Source organism: Venturia canescens, chromosome 7 (assembly GCF_019457755.1).
Source record: "Venturia canescens isolate UGA chromosome 7, ASM1945775v1, whole genome shotgun sequence".
In the NCBI taxonomy this organism is placed as follows: Eukaryota; Metazoa; Arthropoda; class Insecta; order Hymenoptera; family Ichneumonidae; genus Venturia; species Venturia canescens.
In genome coordinates, this window is record NC_057427.1 from 5,661,618 (window position 1) to 5,680,201 (window position 18,584).

Consider the following 18,584-nt stretch of genomic DNA (forward strand, 5'->3'; position numbering starts at 1 on the left):
TTTCTAGTGATTTTTGATATCAATATTGTCGGATTGGGTGAAGAATGCAGGGAGATAAGATTTGTCGGTGTGCAAAGCGTGCTTTGCAGTGCTCCGTAGAGAAAACAGAAAATGTCGCGATTTAATAGCAATATCTCAAACGGCTGATTCGAGTCATTGGACTAAAATTGACATTTAACGGTGAGTACTTACCTCTTTTTTATCGCTGGTCTTACTCAAAACTACTTGCGTTTTGGCACTTTTCTTTGATGTTCGCTTTGACATTTCTCCGATGATTTTATGCAGAGATTGTATTGTAAATAATTTACTACAGAGCGGCATGAATTGCCAAAGTATCAAACGAATCTTTGAGTTTTCCAAATCACGTATTTTTGACACCGTAATATTTATACCTAATTGTTTATCTCACGTTTATGAAAATCTACCAGTCTTTTATAACCTCAAAAAGAATTCAGCTCCGAGCGTATGCGTTCTTATATCGAACACAACACTGCTGCCAACTTCGTATTCGTAAATTCAGAGGATGGATTACTACGTGTTTTTAAATTTCTGGAGTATGTTACTATATGCGCCCGGCTGCTTAACGAATGAGTTTGAAAGTGAATGAACTGAAAAGCCGAATATAATGAATAGTTTTTAAGCACTCTTCATATTTGTTTATTTTCTGAATTTTTTAAATTTCATTGATTTATTTTGATAAAATCTATTTTAGTTATGCCAAGCAATGTCCATTTGGTTCCGTGTGTGCTTTTGATATATTTTTCACGATTCCTCCTTTCAAGTTACCTCTGGAATTGTTTAGAAATTGCAAAACTCATGCGAACAAGAAAATTTGAGCAAAAAAATTTCAGAATCCCTAACATTAGTTTATTGTGTATTCATCTATCAACATGACAATGTTCAGTTTTGTAAGTGCATGTTTAGCATACTTAATTTTGAACTGTGAATACTTTTATTTCAGATTTCAAAATGCCGAAAAAATTCGTTGGAGAAAACAGCAAGGCAGTAGTGGCGAGAGCACGTAAGGCTGCTGCCAAAGAGGCTGAAACTTCAAAAAAGGCTCAGGAAGCTGAGGAAAGAGCATGGCAGGATGACGACAAACAACTTTTGAAGAAAAAACAAAAACAGGTTTGACCGAGTTACTTTTAGCCTTAATTTATGCAGTGAATACATGAATCAATTAGTCTCACTCCATTGCTGCAGGATGAACTTGAAAGAAAACGGCTACAGCAACTGGAAAAAAAAGCAGAAACAAAGGCACTGCTTGAAAAAGAAATGGCTAATATAAGGATAGGTGGAAAGCAGCCTGCGTCTAAGATCACGAGAGCAGAAATAATGGCTGAGACTGAAAAAAGAGCACAAGTAGCACAGAAGAAGAAGGATGAGGAAAAACCGATAGAAGAAAACTTGAATCGCATTATTCTGGAGGGTGAAACTGCGCATGGAATTGATGAAGCTATTGCTGTACTCGGGTATGGCTTGATTTCTTATTTTAAAAAAAATTTTGATTAAAGCGGATGCATTAATTTTGATAACATTTTCCTTTTTAAATGATAATTTCTGTTGAAATTTTTCTAAATACAAAAAATGTCGTTTGTTCGGATTGATCTTCCTCTATTTGCTTCATTGGTGAAGAATGTCTCATCAGAATTGATCTGTTGAGCAACCCTTAACTTTTTGTCCGAATACAAAAGTCATGTTTCTTTGCAGATCAAAAGAGTCTGAAATCGATCGACATCCGGAGAAGCGACTAAAGGCAGCTTACGCTAGTTTCGAAGAGCGCACAATGCCAATAATAAAGGAACAAAATCCCACGCTGAGGCTGAGTCAACTGAAACAAATATTGAAGAAAGAATGGATCAAGTCACCCGATAACCCGCTCAATCAGAGGTTCAACAATTGACTAATTTTCATTGAAATCATATACGTTTTAAAAAAAAATAAATATCAATGTCGCATAAAAATGAATTCCCACAAGATCGGTATAAATTGGATTTGGCATGGCTCGAACGTGATGGAAATTTCTTATTGTTCGCTCCGTCTTTCTAATTTCTTCATCAATTACCAGTTATTTTTCCAGGCATTCAAAAATTCAAATTGTTCAAGCGTCGATCCGTACTCAAATCATGAACAATATTGAAGAAAATAAATCCCATTGCGTTTTAACCATGCAAACTTTAATTTAATCGATATAAAAATTTTTCGTAGCTGTACAAATTGAGTTACCAAGAAGGTATTTTACAATCGACGCGTCGTCAGTGTCTCGTGCATCGACCGACTTTTAAAAAATCATCTCTTTGGTACACTTCTCTTATAAACTGTTCAATCGAATAGATTTCTGATCAAACAAAAATATATAGATATATATGTTTATATATATATATATATATACGGATATGTATAAATTTATAAATATTTAACGAAACGCGCGGATCAAACGGATCGTCCAGCCGCGACGAACGCTCCCGAAGCGTTTTTCTTCCCTGTTCCGCGTTTTATTATTTGGCACAATCGTCGTCGAAGACGGGTTGGACAACGGGAGTCGAGGGGGGACGCTCTTCAGCGTTTCTTGCGCCTCCACAAGTCTATAAAACAGTGGATCATGTGATTAACTTCCTCGGGAGAATCGATCATCGGCGTGTGTCCGGCGGTCGGTATAGCGTCGAGGAATGCTTTGATTATTGTCTGTAAAAATAGAAAAAGCAAGTAATAGAAAAAAATAATTCATAATGAATGAGTCTGCAACCACGACTCTTTTTTCTATCGATCATCATCAAATGAGATTTCGATAATTTCCTTTTTTTTCAGAATATAAATGAAATATTTATGAAACAGCAAACGTAGGAGGAATCGCGTTAGGAAATTTCCTCTGTGAAACAAGGATGAGCAATACGAGCGAACTCACTCTCTCCATCTGGCATTCCTGTACGAGAGAGACTTTGTCATCTCGAAGTCCATGCACCAGGAGAGTAGGCGTGGATATCCTGCGGTGAAAAACGTAATCACCTTCGGGCCAGGTCATACCGTCGAGAACGTACTTCATGTGGGAAGGGCGTTGCTCGATCGTTTCAGCACCGCAGTACGGATGTTGTCTTCCTCTTGCTGCGTACAGGATATCGCGACGAAGTCCACAGACGAGAAGAGGACTGAGAAAGGCGCGAAGGCAACAGCGTCCGGTGCCTTCGATGCTGGGCGGTGCGAGAGGGGTCGGGCCACCGCCCGAAATAAGAACCAACTGGTGGATTTCGTTGTCGTACTTGCAGGCTAGGGCGGTGGCAAAACTGCACCTTTTCATTGAGAACAGAAACTCGTTAATATTCTTCTCGGTTGTGGATGTGACTAATTAAACAAAGGCGTTTCCGACGACTGGCTCGGCGAGAATTTCAATTCGGACACGCGCTCTCGAGCTACCATGATTATTATTTTTTTCTAACGGTTCATCGTAGCGTGCAAAGTTGGGCCGCGCGTACGTCCCACTTGAGAAAATGAGAGAATAAATCACGCGATTCTACCAATAAAGGGTACTCGCGTGCCCCGATTGTGATCGGTTGGAAAATTTTCGAAGATGCGAGCGAAAGTAATAGCGTTTTTGACCGGAGCTGTGAACGTGCGAAATTCACATTGATTCATATAAAATAATAAAAGGAATTGAAAATGCGAGTTTGAGCGAATTACCCATAATTGTGAGCCACGATAACGCACTTTCTGCCCGGTCGAAAGGCGTAGTGACGGAGCACGATCTCCAGATCACGGAGCAGCTTGTCGAATTTATAGTCCCTGGCGCGATCCGGAGCGGAGCTCATCCCGTGGCCCAAAAGTTCCGGGGCTACGCACGGATATCCTAGCTTCGAAAAATACTCGAGTTGATTCTCGAAAACCTCCGCCGAAGAGCCGAAACCGTGGAGAAATACGATGACGGGCTTTCGATATTTTCGGAATTTCACGACATCCTTGTTACCGTCTTCGGCGACGCGAACCCCCTGCTTTCCCGACGCATCTCCGACTTCCTGCCAAACTCGATTCTCCTTCGTCGACTCGTTTGCCGATGTCGTCTCGACCCTCTCTTCCACCTCGTCGTCCTCGTCGTTCACACGTTTTTTGCAACTCACCGATGAAAAACTTTGGCTCAGTTTGTCGCGCAAAGTTTTGACAGGGTTTTTCTTCTTCGTGGCAGTCCCATCCGGTTCTAGAAATTCTAGCTGTAGCTTTTCAAAACTCGGTTGCTTCTCAGGCTCCTCGAGATCTTGGCTGTCAACGTTGATCGGCGTTTCGACGGCTTCGCTTTCTCGGGCTTCCGGAACGACCGGGACGGTTTGGGAACTTTCCTCGGTGTCGTGCGACGCGACGTGCTCGCCCGAGGCTATTTTGCCAAATTTGGCGTCCATGATTTCCATGAGGGATTGTTCGAGGCTGATTTCCTGCGAGGTTTGAAACTCCATCGTCTCGACGCTGTTTATACCGGAGTCGGTGCAATCCAAGTTTTCGTTGGTTGCGTCGGTGCTCGGAGAATGTTGGATACGAAATTCGAGGGAGTCGGGATTGTTGAGGGTGCCGGAAAACGCGGGATTGACGTAGCCGCGCTCTTCCTCCGGGTGGCTCGTTGTTTCGGGTCTTTTTTTCGAATCGTCGAGGTTAAGAACTTCGTTACTTTTTCTAAGAGTGTCACCGGCGTCGTTGAAGAATTTCATAGTATCGGCGAGTACTTCTTGGAGCAGTTTCTCGATGTATTCTTCAAGGTCTTGAACGATTTTGTTCTTTTTCGATTCGCTGCTGTCGTCGTCGTCGGGATCGTCGAGGGTGTTCGAGCGCTTTCGAATTCTCGTTCGTCGAAAACTGCAGCGGCAATTACCTGAGGGATGCGGCCGGGAGGCCCACCGAGAAACAAAGTTTTCGTCGATCGTTTCCGGCCGCTCGTTCTTCGTCGTTTCGTAGTAAGGATCGCCCGAAGCTTTCGGCAGTAATACACGGAGAGTACGTCTTGGTCCGACGACAAAAAAGTCGCACTCGGCCAGCTCGATCTTGCCGGGGCCTATGCGGTTTCGGTTTTTCACGTATTCCAATATTTTCGTGCACCAAGATTCAGGCTCTCTGGGAATCCGAGTTTTCTCTTTCTCCTCCTCTTCCTCCTCTTCTTCTTCCTCTTCTCCTTGTCTCTCGTTCGTCATTATTCCGCACTCGTCGGACGCTCGTCGCGACGACGATTCGTCGACTGACGCAGAGAAGACGTTTTATCTTGAAAACACCGCAGTTCGATCGTGTGTGTTCGTTGCACCGTGCACGCGAAACGCGATGTATTAAAGCACTAGCGGCTAAAGAAACTTGGCTCGAGAGAGAGAAAAAGGAAAGTGATACGCCCTCTACCTCGTGGGCGCGCGACGAGTATTAGCGATTCCACCGAAAGCCTTTTCTCTTTGATATCTCACGAGCGTACACACGCGCACATTCGGAGGCTCGTGTGTTAAATCGTACAGTTTCACTTTTACCAAAACATAACGAAATAACGTTCGTGTGTTTGTTGAAAATGAGCGTCGATTTCGGGACGTGATTGCGAATACCGTTGATCATCAATATTATTTATTAAGAAAAATGTGACAATAGCACTGACCACGCACTCATTCGCGGCAATAATCCTCGTTTACCTGTTGCCTCTTTCAATACCATCGCGGTACAACGAAAATGAGAGACAATGGCAAAAGTCGTGAAAAAAATGAAAATAAGGCGCGCTCAACTTATCGAGGGACGGAGATTCGCGAGATGCCGCATTCTGACAGGTTCTGACACGCACGATAGACCGTCGTGGGAGAGGCCTCGATGTATACTAAACAACATTAGCGCTAAGGATATGTATGTGTACACTACGAGTGGAGACCGCACGGGGCTACTGAACGTCCAGCTCGGACGCCTCGTCGCGCTTCCTTCTCGTTTTCTTTTTTCTCGCGACAAGCGTCACGCTCCTTGTCACGTAATTGTCATCGTCGTTGTTATTGTTGGGAGCTGAGTAGGTTGTCGATCGGTAAGTGGTTGAGACGGAGGCGGCAGTGATGCGACGACGACGACGGCGAACCGTTCGATTCTGGCCCGAAGAAACAATAACGAGGATCGACTTTCGGTCCGTCGTCGTACAGGAATGAGGGACGATGACGACGGAGTCGTCGTCGAGCTTCATTTCTTCTTCTTGCTTCCGTCACGAACGCACGATTCGCGAAGCATTCGAAAGAAGAATCGCGCAAGATTCTTTGTGCTACGCGATTCGCCACAAAAATTAAGAAATGTGATAACGATGATAAAAACTGATGACAAAACACGAAATCCCGCGTGCTAATATCACACGGCGGCCATTGCGCGCCACCTCACAGTCAACAGATCGAGCTAGATCCAGCCACGATCTTTCGTCGTTGTCTCTCTTCCCAGCGCTAAACTCGACGCTGCTCGACCGTAGGAGATACCCGTTACTTTACCGAGCTTCTTTCCCCTCTTCTTCACTCCACGCGTCCCTCACGCGCCCTCTTACCTTTCTACCATTTCCCTATACACGACCCTTCAAAATTTATCTTTTTCCCTCAAACAAAACTCAATCAAACCGCCCGCAAACTTCTTTCGTGCGAGTTTTTCATTTCATCGGATCGGCAATCTCATTGACCATTTTAGGAAAGCAATGTGATTCTCGTTCGTTCGCGCCCGTGTAACATGTCTCAGCCTGTTTTTACGGTACAATGTACTCAATCACGATCTCATAAACGATTCATAAGCGACAAACGTCGACGACGAGCAACGTGAGAGAATTTCTTCTTTTCCATCGCCGCCCACTCGCAATTTTACATACTTTTTCGTTTATTTTTCCAATTATTGCGTGGAATGATTTTTAATTTTACCAATTTCGATAGCGAGTGATCGAATGTTTTTTAATCACAGTCAAATCAGTTTTAAAATTCATATTTTACAATAAAAAAAAACAAGTGTGGAACGTACATATATCTATTTATTAATTATGAATGAGTCCATCAAAAAGCGACATCAGCGCCTCTATTGTTGATTTTTTCAAATCTATATGTTATGATGATTCCCGCGAAACCGCACGCTTGTGCCAGCGATGTTTTCACGTTTGAGAATCACTGTCAAGATACAAGGTACTCATTTGGACGCGCCCCTCCCCTTTTCTTCCGCTCATTCTCGTATATCGTATACTCCAGACCCTCCAGACTCGTATGTGCCTGTTGCACGCACGAGCCTGTCCGTGTCCGACTACTTGGCAGCCTCGGTCGCCACCCCACTCGCCAGTTGGTATTTGTGACTCGGAAGATCACTCGCATCATTGCAGCGTAGCACCCACGGTGTTATCTCCGTCTCTCTCTTGGCCGCACACACTCATCGCGCGTTGCTCATCGCGTCAAACGCGTTTGTGCTCGTTCGTTCATTTTTTTTCCTTTCCCCTTTCCTTTTCTCTCTTCTCTTCCATCCCGTAAGATTTTTACTATATACTATGCTCGCGGCGAGTAAGAGTACGAGAGACCTTGGAGATTTTTTTGACTACTGAACCGAGCTAAACTACCGGCGCGTATATCGGGAACTTTATTCTTAAAATTCGCATCGTTTCCTTTATATCAATTCACGACATGAGTGTGGCCGAACCTCTAACTCCTGGTAATTAGAATTTTTTTGAAAGCTGATTTAATCATCTTTTTCCATCCAAATGTTAAATAATCTTTGTCCAATGTTTTTTTTTCATCGAACCTGAAACAAGGTTGCTGGAAAAGAAGAGGATCCGAAGGAGGTATGATTTCAAAGCCTAAATAACATAATTATAAAATAACCAAGTGACATTTACTATAATTAGAACTTCTTATCTTGAAGCAACTGCTTTTTACATCAATTTTCTAGACATTCTTTTTTATACTGAATTCTAGAAGAAGATGATTCTAATTCTACCATCAAAAAAGCAAAGTACTCCTGGTACGTCACCCTTGAGAGTGAATCTCCGCAACCAACCTCTTCTGACGAAGATGAGTCAATTTACAGCATACAGGCACAAGAGACGGGTAAGACCATCGGTCTGGCAGTTTTTCACTCACTTGAATTCAAATATTAATTAATAACATGAGTGAATTCATATCCTTGATCCATAGTTACAATGTTTATTTATTTTCTTGTAAAAAAATTATAGAATATGCACGAGACACTTCGGACACTTCGACTAGTACTTGGATCAGTTCTGGAGAAGATGCTGTTGAAGAATATGAGCCGGTATCTCTCTCTGCAGATGAAAACCCGTTCATTGATTGCTTGTCATCTTCTGATCCGGAGGTAATTGTTGACATCGGTTTGTACAAATGGTTCAAAATCGGTTAGTTGAAAACACAAAACATTATCAAGTTAAACCTCTTCAGTCACGGATGCCACTATAGTGGCGTAATTTTATTTTCAGTCTCAAAATTCAATATTTTTTTCACATGAAAGTGTATGTTTTCAAATTTTTTAAAATCGAATTGCGTGACTGAAAGGATTAAGAGTTAAATCTTTTGAGAAAAATATGTCAATAATCCTTGTTTGTGGACCCATTTTAAAGTTTTGAAAAACATATAAGATTCTAAAAACAATTTTATCTTTGCATTATTGTCCGAAAATCTGTGTGAAATTTTATATTTTTGGATTTGTCGAGTTGAATAAATTTTGGGTTAGTCGGTGGATCGATGATTTCAGTACGTTGATTAATTATGATACTGTTTTTACTTATTTTCACTTGTCATTGGAAATCCGTGTCGATGGAGTGCGAAAAATATTTGAATTCCAAGCTCATTTATACTCGAAATATCAAAAATTTTTTCGAATTCTCAAACGAAGATACAATAGTTGCAGATATCGCAACATATCGCGGGATACGTTGGGGCGATTGCAGCGGCAGCAGCGATGTGCGATTCGGATGTCGATCTCGCCGACGATAGCGATGACTCTTTGACTTCAAGAGACAGCGAAATAAGCCACGCTGATTACTGGACCTGTGTTCAATGCAACAACAAGAATAACAAACCGTTGTTCCGTTATTGCGAGAAATGTTATCGGGTAAAAAGAAAACGCGGAAAATTTTCTATCCGCTTTGAACGGTTACAATCGTATTCACTCTTTAATTGTTTATCATTTTTGTATTACAGGTACGAAAGCTGTTCCTTCCTCCCCGTCCAAAAGGCAAAAAACGTAGAAAAGAGATAAAAAAAAGATGGTCACGTCGAAGTCGCGCTCTCGAGGGAGGTGGAGATTCTTTAGTGTCTCAAGATTCGGGGCTCGGTTCGAGCCTCGGAAGCCAACCACCAAATTCGCCACAACCATGCTCTTCATGGCAGTCGGAAAATCTTCCTGAAAAATCACTGAAACCCAGCAAAGAAGCGAGTGAAAAATTTGGCTCCGAAGTCGAGTTTAGCCACGCGAGTCAAGAATCTCAGGAGAGCATTGCCACGACGGTTTCGGTTTCGAATCTCTCTGACAGCAGCGATGACGATGTCGCTAATAGCAATGCTGATTTTGCTGAAAAAATTCGGCAAGCGACGTTGAAAACGCAGTCCGTTAACGACGAAAACAACAAACATTGCCTTATTTGTACAGTCGGACCAAAAAATAGTATTTTCGTACACGGACGCGATTCTCACATTTGTTGCTGTTATCGCTGTGCTATTAAAGTATGGAAAACTACCAAACATTGCCCGATATGCAAACGGAAAGTTACGGACGTTATAAAAGCTTATTACGCTTAAGATTTTCGCGCATTTACCTTTCTTGCCGAAAATTCAATTCCCAGAAACTTCGGTCGTTTTTGGCATATTAGAAATGTTGATTTTCTATAATAAAGATGCCAAAACGTTATCGACGGGTCAGTTAAAAGTAGAATCGTGTCATTCGTAATCAGAAGTTTCATTTAACGTGCTAAGACATCTGTTTATCATTCTGAATACGTCTTTTCAGATGTTTTTTCTTAAAAATTCTAGAAAATTGATGAAAAATTCAGAATTGTAGATTTTTCGTAAAGAAAAAATTCATTTTATTTGCGTTCAACGATGTTATATTTTTTACAATGGTTGTTGATAACTTTTCGGTATTTTTTTACTACTGAGAATCAACTTTCCTGATTTTTCGAAATTTGCTCAATTTTTACGGATCAAAGTCGATCTATTAAGAACCAGAATTCAGTGAAATACAAATGTTGGCTCGGGGCACGAGTAAAACATTCTCACCTGTGAAAAATGTCAAAAATCAAACAATGAGCTTACCCCGTTTTTTAAAACCATATACAAATAAGGTGAAAGTGGAAAGACCTGTGTTTCCGTACATCGTTTATTACAGGGGATTGAAAAAGTGTTGGCTATGGTCGTGTAAATAAAAACGTAGAATATTTAAAATTACAATTCTGCATGGACTTTTTGCTCTCAAAATTATTTGTCTTCAAGTAAAACCCGGAATATTTGCATGTTGTATATAGAATAAAAAGAAGGCAATTTTGGTTCATTAAAGAAATTGAAGCTAGATTTCTCCTTCGAAAAGCACAATCGAAAGAAAAGCTCAATATTCCAGATGGTGCCACACGTCACTTCTCTGTCCTGGATTGTTCGCACCAAGGTTCGCACTGAACACTGAACATGCATATATTGATGACGGGGTGACGGGGTACAGGGCTTCAACGTTTACCGGCAACTGTAGCTCCGAACGAATCTGTACCCTCATTGAGTTTTTATTCCGAAAACTGCATTTAATTTCAAGTAAATAATAGCATATTTCAAAAAATAGTTCATTCGTTCATTCACGTTTGATTCTTTTTTCGGTCGAAAGGACGTGATTTTTCCCAACTCGATTTACCGTAGTAATTGTGCACATAACCTAAAAGCTACGTGCACGATTTTTAAATGGGACATTTCAAGACTATCGTTGAAGAAAATATTCGGCTTGAAATATTAGCTATAATATGGGTGCTCTATCTGTGGACATTGTATTTGTCACTGCGTCAGGTAAGTTACTTTTACCAGTGGAATTTTTCAATATATTTTACCGATGGCTTCAATGTTCAATATTGCTAGGACTCCTGAGCTATAGTTCTAATAAGAAAAAGTCGATAAAAATATAAATTTTACACGTTTCCATGTGTTTATATGTGCACATGTTTATATGTGTTAGTGTTGTCACAAATTTTTTAAATACTTGTAGAGAACAATGATTGTTTTGCAGTTTTTCAATTTGTTTTCATTTTTTCAGAGGAAGTTGATGCAATCCCTGGAAGTTCCACCCAAAAGTTTGGATGGCTTGATGCCATTAGACGTTTACCAAAAAGCTCGCAATTATTCTTTAGATAAAAATATTTTTGGTGAAATTTCCAATCTATTTTCGACTATACTTAACACGGTAAGTCGTCAAAGATTATAAAATCATATATATGTGATGATAATTTCAAGGCTCGAGAGAACGAAAAACATTCTCCATCAAAATTTACAATTACTCAGAGCATTCAATGTTCAGTTCTAATTTGTAATCAATCTTTTTCAGGTATTCATACATTTCTTTGCCTTCCACTATTTTTGGCAATGGGGCAGCTCAATAGTGGACTATTATGGTATATCCAAGGATAATGAAATTCTGATTAGCGCCGCTTGCATGTTTGTCATGAATTTGGTTACCATGGTCACTGGTCTTCCTTTCAAGATTTATAGTGTTTTTGTTTTGGAACAAAAGTATGGATTCAACAAGCAGGTGAGATCTTTTTTATAGAACTGAATGTTTTTTTCATTACTAACCTAATCTTTATCTGTTTTGATAATTGTATTTGTTTGTGAAATAATGTTAATCCACGATATCATTGATATTTTTACACAGAGTCCTGGTTTCTTTGCTAAGGATCAAGTAAAGAAATTCATTGTAATGCAAGTTGTAACATTTCCAATTCTCTGTGGTATTATCTGGATTGTGAAGAACAGCGGGGATAATTTTTTCATCTACGTGTGGCTCTTCTCTGTGGTCATATCGCTATTCATGATTGTACTTTATCCGGAAGTGATTGCTCCATTGTTTGACAAGTATTCTCCGTTGTCAGAGGGTGAATTGAAAACTGCCATTGAAGCTCTTGCGGCTTCGGTTGGTTTTCCACTGTACAAATTGTACATCGTTGAAGGCTCCAAGAGATCGTCTCATAGCAATGCATACATGTACGGCTTTTACAAGAACAAAAGAATCGTTTTATATGATACTCTTGTCAAAGGTTATTGCAAATCTAAAGACGGTGATAGCAAAGAAGATATGGGCTGTGAGGTTGACGAAGTTGTTGGTATTTTGGCTCACGAACTTGGACACTGGAAATACAGTCATACTATCAAATTATTTCTGCTTACACAGGTGAGATTTTTTTTCTATTTTAGTCTGTGAATTCTCAAAGTAAATTTTCGGCTTTGAATTTTTGAATATTTTTGTTTCACCATCATTTTCTGAAAATACTAATATTTAATAGAAAACTTATATTTTCAGATAAGTTTCTGTTTGAATTTACTGCCGTTTTCTTTGTTGCTCGACTACAAACCGATGTACGTTGCCTTCGGTTTTATGGACAGCCAACCGGTTTTCATTGGATTGATCATCGTAATGATGTATATTTTGACCCCCGTGAATGCAGTGAGTTTTCATTTATCATTTCCTTCAATCAACAATAGATCTATAGAAGAGAATCGAACATTTTCGTCTTTTGTTATAGTTGATGGGATTCTTAATGACCATGATTTCGCGAAGATTCGAATTCCAAGCTGATCAATTCGGCAAACAACTTGGTCATGCTGAACCTCTGAAGCGCGCTTTAGTCAAATTGCATACAGACAATTTGGCTTATCCTCTCTTCGACACGTTGTACTCGAGCTGGCATCACGATCACCCACCTTTACTCGAACGTCTTGGCGCATTGGACAAAACCGAGTAGACTCGATTTTGTATGTGCGTATCTACTTCACCAGTCTTTTTTTATAGGTTTACTATGAATTTTAGATCCTGCGATTCATTATCTTATTCAAGCAACATTTTATGTTCAAGAGAAGATGTTGGTCGCTTTTAACTGCATTGTAGAGTTTATATTTGAAATAGTAGATTGGAGAGATTCATGGTAAATACCGAATTCCAGATGTTTCCGAGATCTTTAAAAAATAAATTTCCAATTGTAATAATATTCGAAAACTTACAAAAAACTTTTTTGTACAAAAATTTACAAAAATTTTGCAATCGTTTCTGTGATTGCATTGATACATATCGCTACCGCAAATGAACCGGCATCCACATTGTTCAAAAATTCCGCTTGTTTCACGTAACTTGCTCGTCCAGTCCTATGTGAAAAAATACATTTTTTCCACGGTTATTGATCAAGCGACGCATCAGTCAATCATCTAAAATTGGCACTCACATGGGCGTCATGCTTTTTGTAGCCTCGCAACCTGACCATGCTGATTTAGCGATTTGGTTGACTATTTCGTTGAGTGGATTTGATAAATTTTTTTCAAGAGCTTCGCACGCTGGAGTCAGAGTGTCCAGCTATCAAATGAATTTGTGTAGAAACAAAAATGCATTAGTTCCGGTTTTTTCTTTTCATAAATATCCGCGATGTCTGTGATATAGAAGGGAAGAAAAATCGAAAAATAACCATTGTTCTGTCTCCAGGTGTCGCTTTGCTGTATTTCGTGATACCAGCCAAGGCACGTTTCCATACTCGAAGCCAAGTTCGATTCCAGCATTTCTCGTCGTTAGTACAATCCACGAATTCCGAAACCGCAGCTTTGAACATAAGACTGTAAATAGCGCCGGACGTACCGCCCATTCGATCTTCCGCTATCCAGGAAAGTTCCAATAGCAGCGAGGCGGGATAACGGAATTGAAGACCATCAAGAGCCGACAAAATACCTGTCGTCGGAATGAAACGTATTACTGCGTTTATTTATTTTCTATTACGTGTAGGTCATAAATGTCCCTTAATTTTGTCTACGTTGATAAAGAACGAGAAAAAAATGGTGTTTCTTTTGAGAATGTGTAACGTCGATCAACCTTCCGCTAGATTTTTGTGGGTTGATCCGCAATCACCGTCGCCACAGCCGCGATCCAAATCGTTGATTTTTTCCTCATTCGCGATTATTGCGTCGCAAGCATTTTTCAAGCAATCTCGCATCAAGTTAGCCAATCGATCGTCGTCGAATTTTCTTCCGACTTTCGGGGCGCTTCGTTTTCCACTTTTCTCATCGATCTGTATTTGAGGTCGTTCTGTAAGCGGCAAACTGTAGGTGCGCCCCGGCCAGCAAGGAGCTTCGGTTTGGTCGTCTAAGCAATCGAGGAAAAGACTCGACTTCTCGTCCATCAAATGTAGTACGGAGATGTGCATTCCTGCACTGTCGAGGGACGTCATCAAACTTCCAGAATATACGCGAAGCGGTGATATACCAAGGTTTTCTGCTCAATCAAAAACAAAATTAATTTAACTGTTTTTACGATGGAAAAAGAAACTCAAAAACTCACTCAATTGCTTGACCACTTCGTGAACCACGATTCCCTGCTCCAATTGGCTGGATCCGCCAAAATTGTTAATTATCACGGCAACGGCGGTGCCCTTGATTAATTTCAGCTCTTCGATTATCCGGTCGAGAAGAATCTCGACGATTTTTGAGGCTTCTCTCCACTCAATTCTCTTGTACCCGGCTTCGCCATGCACCCCTAGGCCAATTTCGATCTGGTTTCTTGGCATTTCAAACATTGGGCCTTGGCCTGAGTCATTTATTTGAAATATTTTTTTTCATTTTAGTTGAAAAAATGATGTTTAAAGATTTGTTTTTTGCTTCAGTTGAAGGAATAGAGACGAACCGGGCATCGAACAAGGACACAATCCAACCCCGTACGTTGCAATATTTTGTGACACTGTCTCTGCCGTCCGAGTAATATCTTCCAAGGATTTCCCTCTGAAGGCTAAAGAGCCAGCGATCTTAATTACGAATAACAAACCCACTAAACCTCGTTTCCCAGCACGACCTTGTTCTTCAATCGGTATACTACAGTCATCGCCGACTATAATATCCGCTATCTGTTTCAGAACGAAGTGGAGTTTTTATTTGCACTTTTCATTTCGTATTGGTTTCTGATTTTTCATGGAGTCAAGAAAGTACAGGGCTAACTTCGTGTCTAGATGATTCGTCACTTATGTTTTTATCGATGCATCAATACAAAAGATTTGTTTTTATCAGAATTCATTTCTCCAGAATAAGAATTTCATTCAATAAAGAAAAAAAAAAGTCAATTTATAAACTGAGAGACAAATAGAATATTGTAAAATTATTCATCGAGAAAAATACGATTTGAAAAGTATTTAAAAAAGATTTTGAAATCATAATTAATATTGAAGATTAGTGTTCAAACTTTGTATTCTTTTTGAACATATACCGAATCGTTTAGTTGTAAATTCGATAAAAGCGTTTGCTCGTAAATGAACATGGAAAACTTAAACAAATTAGAATAGACCCACCACCGTCAAACCATCTTGCCTCGCTTCTTCAATGGCTATTCCAAAATTCAGACAATCTCCGGTGTAATTTGGTATTATTACCAAAACGCCAGCTGCGAATAGGTTGATGCAATGAAAAAGAAATTCTATCATTGTCAGGGAAGAAAAGAGATTAGGAGATTCCTATTCAATTTTTCATAAGCCCACCATTATTGTTGTGCGATGCACAACGAAGAGCATGGAGTATGTTGTTGGGAGGCGGTGCTGCAAAAACGGATCCAGCAACAGCGGCAGTCAACATTCCCGCACCAACAAAACCTAAAACATTCTTTTCATGGTTAAACCATTTTGTCGCTTTTCAAGTTATGAGAAAGTATGTGAAAGTATATGAGAACGGACCTGAGGCAAAAGGTTCATGGCCACTTCCTCCTCCGCATATTATGGCTACTTTGTCACTTCCATTGTGCCACTAAAATGAGATAGTTTTCTTCATTTTTCCATTAAATATTCTCTTTTTTTTCAACTACAAATATTTTCGATCCAAGATTTTTCCCAAAATGACAACGAACTGACGACAGTCAAGTCTAACTTGGCGTTTTTTCATTCATTCATTCATTTATAGTTATGGATATTGAAATTCCATCTTAAATTTTTACGAAGATCAGAGGTATATCCTAAAAGTCAAGGAAAAGGGTGGCTAACAAAAGATTTGCACCATTGAAAAGAGGCAGCAACAATGGGTTCTCTTAATTTCACCAAAGAGCTTGAACCAAGTATAGAGCTCATGTTTGATTGCCATGAATTAATCGAAACTCATTTTATTATCGAGATTAAATATAAATAACGTTTGTGAAGAACATTTCCAAGCGATTACAGTTATTTTGAAGAGTCTGTGTGAATGTGATTGTCCATCGAATATAAAAACATTGAATACTTGAAAATATATGAAATCTTTAAGTCTTCTCAGTTTATTCAATCGTCATAAAATAAAGATGACCAAGAAACTTCAATGGTTTCTTTCACCCAGAAAAACAGCAGTTTCTGCAATGTTTACTAATACAAAAAATTAACCAAATTACATTCAACATTATTTTTTAATTCAGAGTATCAATTTAGTGGGTTACAGTAGTTTTTAAACTCTCAAACATCAATCAGTTTCTTAGCAGTATGAGACATTACTGTTAAAGACAAATATGGATTTGACGGACAGTTCTGCAATAATAAGGTTTCCCAGCATCAGATGTTATAAAAATCTTTAAAAAAGTGTTAGATGTTGTTTCTCTCTGCTTTTGTAGTCTTTTTCTTTTGTAGATATCGCTGAACTCTTTGCTTTCCTCAATGCAGTGAAATACTCGTCGAAACTGCATTTTCGTTAACAAAGATGGTGCCTACCAGATTCGAGACTTTAATTTTACTAGCCTTTTTGCCTCCAGCTCTCTGAGAAAATACGAATAAATTTAATAACACCGTATGAATGAATTATAAATGTGTCATACATTGGAAATACAGAATTCGAAGATTACATCATAGTACGTATTGTCTCTGCATAGTTGAAAAAGCGAAGTCGGTCATCAAAAAAACCATTTTTCTCAGCAAGGTTTTGAATCTCTTCTCCTGCTAAATGAAACAACCACGGGAATGCATCGCGAGTTTGTATGGATAAGTTTTTAGTTTCCATCAAAAAGTTGAATGATCTCATCCATGTTCTCCATCGGTCTAAAGCAGTTTCTGGATTTTCTGCGATTGAAAATTTTTCCATTTCCCGGCAAGACATATTGTACTTTCAATTTGTAGTCGCACTGTGAAAATGCTAATGTTCCGTTGTTTCGTTTTTATTGTGTGAAATAAAGCTTGTCTTTGTTTCACCGCTTTTAATACAACACTTTTAATCGATTTGGAAACGAATACATTCACTGAACAATTATAATTTTTGATGCACAATTATTTTTACTTGGTATCGTTTGCGTTGTTGCCCGTGCTTTTTTATCGAAAGTCGAACGAATTTTGAGGAAATACTATGTAACGCTATGTAACAAACTCTACAGAGTCTCTTGGTTCGAGTCGTTCGAGCAAAGCAGCGTCAGAAAATAACAAAAGCTTGTGAATAGAGGCAACGGAAATACGCCCAAATACACTCTGCGCAGTACAGTATTCGGGGATTCCTTATTTGCGATTCCCTAACGGCTAACGGACACAGGAACAGGATGTACAGGAACATAACTTTTTCGAAAATGCTTCCTTTTTGCGAGAAGCACAGCTTGAATTAAAAAAAAAATCAGTTTTCCTCGTTATATCATTGGACGAAAAATATCAAAGAAGATAATAGTTAATTTTTTGTTTCTAATGAATTGTTAAAATTTGTGGTAATGTTCGAATTTTTTTTAGTTTGTATTAAAAAAAAAAAAAATACAGCTCTCTGAATTTAGCGCATGGCAGTACCTAATTTTTGGCGGTCATTTTTACTATGCATCACATCACCAATGCTTGCCAATGCGAGATAATTTTATCTCATAGAATTTATTCCGTCTTACCGGTTTTATGTAATTTACATGTTAATTACTTACGTCACTTTTCAGTACGACTCTTTTCGAGGCGTGATAATCAAGATGCGGATAAGCACAGCATAAACCCGACAAAGATTCGGAAACTGCGTCGTTCACGTCATTCATAAACTTTTTTGTAGCCATTTTCTTGCACCAGAAATCGTTTATCAAACAATTTTATTAATTTTTTTAAATTTCCGATCTCGGTAAGCTATACAATGAAGCCTGCTAGGTCGATATTTCGAGAGTGATACGTCGATCGCGTGGACTTATTGCAACTGATTACGACAATTTTGATCTAATATACGAGTGTGACCTTGGATCTTGGTTGGGTCATGCCGCCGTTGATAACTTTTTCGTAACAATAAAGTTATGAAGCAGCAGGGTTGGTCACGATTTCAAAGCAATAAATGTTTAACAATTTATTTTCGACTGTAAATGTACAAATGCTGTGCTGTCAGTTATAGACAGCTTGATAAGAAAAGAATTCAAGCACTATACCAAAGACTATATATCGCCGCGAATGCAGTTTACTTTTTGCCTTTTTTTATCATTTG

General features: G+C 39.3%; 5 protein-coding genes and 1 long non-coding RNA gene across 8 annotated transcripts; 3 read left to right on the top strand and 3 right to left on the bottom strand.

Annotated features, from left to right (window-relative positions):
• Positions 1-29: 29 nt before the first annotated feature.
• Positions 30-1,968, top strand: LOC122413851 (coiled-coil domain-containing protein 124). Its single transcript, XM_043424481.1, has 4 exons — positions 30-180; positions 962-1,128; positions 1,204-1,472; positions 1,711-1,968. The coding sequence occupies exons 2-4, from the start codon at positions 970-972 to the stop codon at positions 1,901-1,903; spliced, it is 621 nt and encodes a 206-aa protein (XP_043280416.1). The 5' UTR covers positions 30-180; positions 962-969; the 3' UTR covers positions 1,904-1,968.
• Positions 1,969-1,985: 17 nt separating this feature from the next.
• LOC122413844 (uncharacterized) lies at positions 1,986-6,317 on the bottom strand. The gene is made up of 3 exons (XM_043424471.1): positions 3,676-6,317; positions 2,906-3,287; positions 1,986-2,685 (listed from the first exon to the last, which is right to left on the bottom strand). Exons 1-3 carry the CDS (start codon positions 5,163-5,165, stop codon positions 2,560-2,562), a joined length of 1,998 nt encoding a protein of 665 aa, XP_043280406.1. The 5' UTR covers positions 5,166-6,317; the 3' UTR covers positions 1,986-2,559.
• Positions 6,318-7,127: 810 nt separating this feature from the next.
• LOC122413847 (E3 ubiquitin-protein ligase Mdm2-like) lies at positions 7,128-10,391 on the top strand. 2 transcript variants are annotated; one of them, XM_043424476.1, is made up of 6 exons: positions 7,128-7,641; positions 7,742-7,771; positions 7,908-8,036; positions 8,162-8,301; positions 8,848-9,057; positions 9,147-10,391. In XM_043424476.1, exons 1-6 carry the CDS (start codon positions 7,614-7,616, stop codon positions 9,741-9,743), a joined length of 1,134 nt encoding a protein of 377 aa, XP_043280411.1. In that variant the 5' UTR covers positions 7,128-7,613; the 3' UTR covers positions 9,744-10,391. The 2 variants fall into 2 exon arrangements, with proteins under 2 accessions (XP_043280411.1, XP_043280410.1); XM_043424475.1 differs by having other exon boundaries at positions 7,132-7,641; positions 7,905-8,036.
• Positions 10,392-10,532: 141 nt separating this feature from the next.
• Positions 10,533-14,025, top strand: LOC122413846 (CAAX prenyl protease 1 homolog). The gene is made up of 7 exons (XM_043424474.1): positions 10,533-10,988; positions 11,233-11,379; positions 11,521-11,724; positions 11,848-12,363; positions 12,493-12,636; positions 12,716-12,948; positions 13,663-14,025. Exons 1-6 carry the CDS (start codon positions 10,887-10,889, stop codon positions 12,932-12,934), a joined length of 1,332 nt encoding a protein of 443 aa, XP_043280409.1. The 5' UTR covers positions 10,533-10,886; the 3' UTR covers positions 12,935-12,948; positions 13,663-14,025.
• LOC122413845 (triokinase/FMN cyclase-like) lies at positions 13,061-18,180 on the bottom strand. Of its 2 annotated transcripts, none has more exons than XM_043424473.1 (10): positions 18,049-18,180; positions 15,884-15,953; positions 15,692-15,802; positions 15,509-15,597; positions 14,851-15,067; positions 14,509-14,754; positions 14,044-14,442; positions 13,646-13,902; positions 13,409-13,536; positions 13,061-13,331 (listed from the first exon to the last, which is right to left on the bottom strand). In XM_043424473.1, exons 1-10 carry the CDS (start codon positions 18,169-18,171, stop codon positions 13,214-13,216), a joined length of 1,758 nt encoding a protein of 585 aa, XP_043280408.1. In that variant the 5' UTR covers positions 18,172-18,180; the 3' UTR covers positions 13,061-13,213. The 2 variants fall into 2 exon arrangements, with proteins under 2 accessions (XP_043280408.1, XP_043280407.1); XM_043424472.1 differs by having other exon boundaries at positions 15,506-15,597.
• LOC122413853 (uncharacterized) lies at positions 16,560-18,042 on the bottom strand. Its single transcript, XR_006261635.1, has 2 exons — positions 17,008-18,042; positions 16,560-16,921 (listed from the first exon to the last, which is right to left on the bottom strand). It is a non-coding gene; the product is annotated as an uncharacterized lncRNA (long non-coding RNA).
• Positions 18,181-18,584: the final 404 nt, after the last annotated feature.

Coding starts and splice junctions, on each gene's coding strand:
- LOC122413851 (XM_043424481.1), top strand. CDS start 970: ATGCCGAAAAAATTCGTTGGAGAAAACAGCAAGGCAGTAGTGGCGAGA. Junction 1,129..1,203: donor TGAAGAAAAAACAAAAACAG/GTTTGACCGAGT, acceptor CCATTGCTGCAG/GATGAACTTGAAAGAAAACG. Junction 1,473..1,710: donor GAAGCTATTGCTGTACTCGG/GTATGGCTTGAT, acceptor GTTTCTTTGCAG/ATCAAAAGAGTCTGAAATCG.
- LOC122413844 (XM_043424471.1), bottom strand. CDS start 5,165: ATGACGAACGAGAGACAAGGAGAAGAGGAAGAAGAAGAGGAGGAAGAG. Junction 3,288..3,675: donor ATCGTGGCTCACAATTATGG/GTAATTCGCTCA, acceptor CTCAATGAAAAG/GTGCAGTTTTGCCACCGCCC. Junction 2,686..2,905: donor AGGAATGCCAGATGGAGAGA/GTGAGTTCGCTC, acceptor CTATTTTTACAG/ACAATAATCAAAGCATTCCT.
- LOC122413847 (XM_043424475.1), top strand. CDS start 7,614: ATGAGTGTGGCCGAACCTCTAACTCCTG. Junction 7,772..7,904: donor AAGAAGAGGATCCGAAGGAG/GTATGATTTCAA, acceptor ACTGAATTCTAG/AAGAAGATGATTCTAATTCT. Junction 8,302..8,847: donor TGTCATCTTCTGATCCGGAG/GTAATTGTTGAC, acceptor AAGATACAATAG/TTGCAGATATCGCAACATAT.
- LOC122413846 (XM_043424474.1), top strand. CDS start 10,887: ATGGGACATTTCAAGACTATCGTTGAAGAAAATATTCGGCTTGAAATA. Junction 11,380..11,520: donor TTTCGACTATACTTAACACG/GTAAGTCGTCAA, acceptor AATCTTTTTCAG/GTATTCATACATTTCTTTGC. Junction 12,637..12,715: donor TTTTGACCCCCGTGAATGCA/GTGAGTTTTCAT, acceptor CTTTTGTTATAG/TTGATGGGATTCTTAATGAC.
- LOC122413845 (XM_043424472.1), bottom strand. CDS start 18,171: ATGGCTACAAAAAAGTTTATGAATGACGTGAACGACGCAGTTTCCGAA. Junction 15,954..18,048: donor GAGTCGTACTGAAAAGTGAC/GTAAGTAATTAA, acceptor ATCTCATTTTAG/TGGCACAATGGAAGTGACAA. Junction 15,803..15,883: donor CCATGAACCTTTTGCCTCAG/GTCCGTTCTCAT, acceptor AGAATGTTTTAG/GTTTTGTTGGTGCGGGAATG.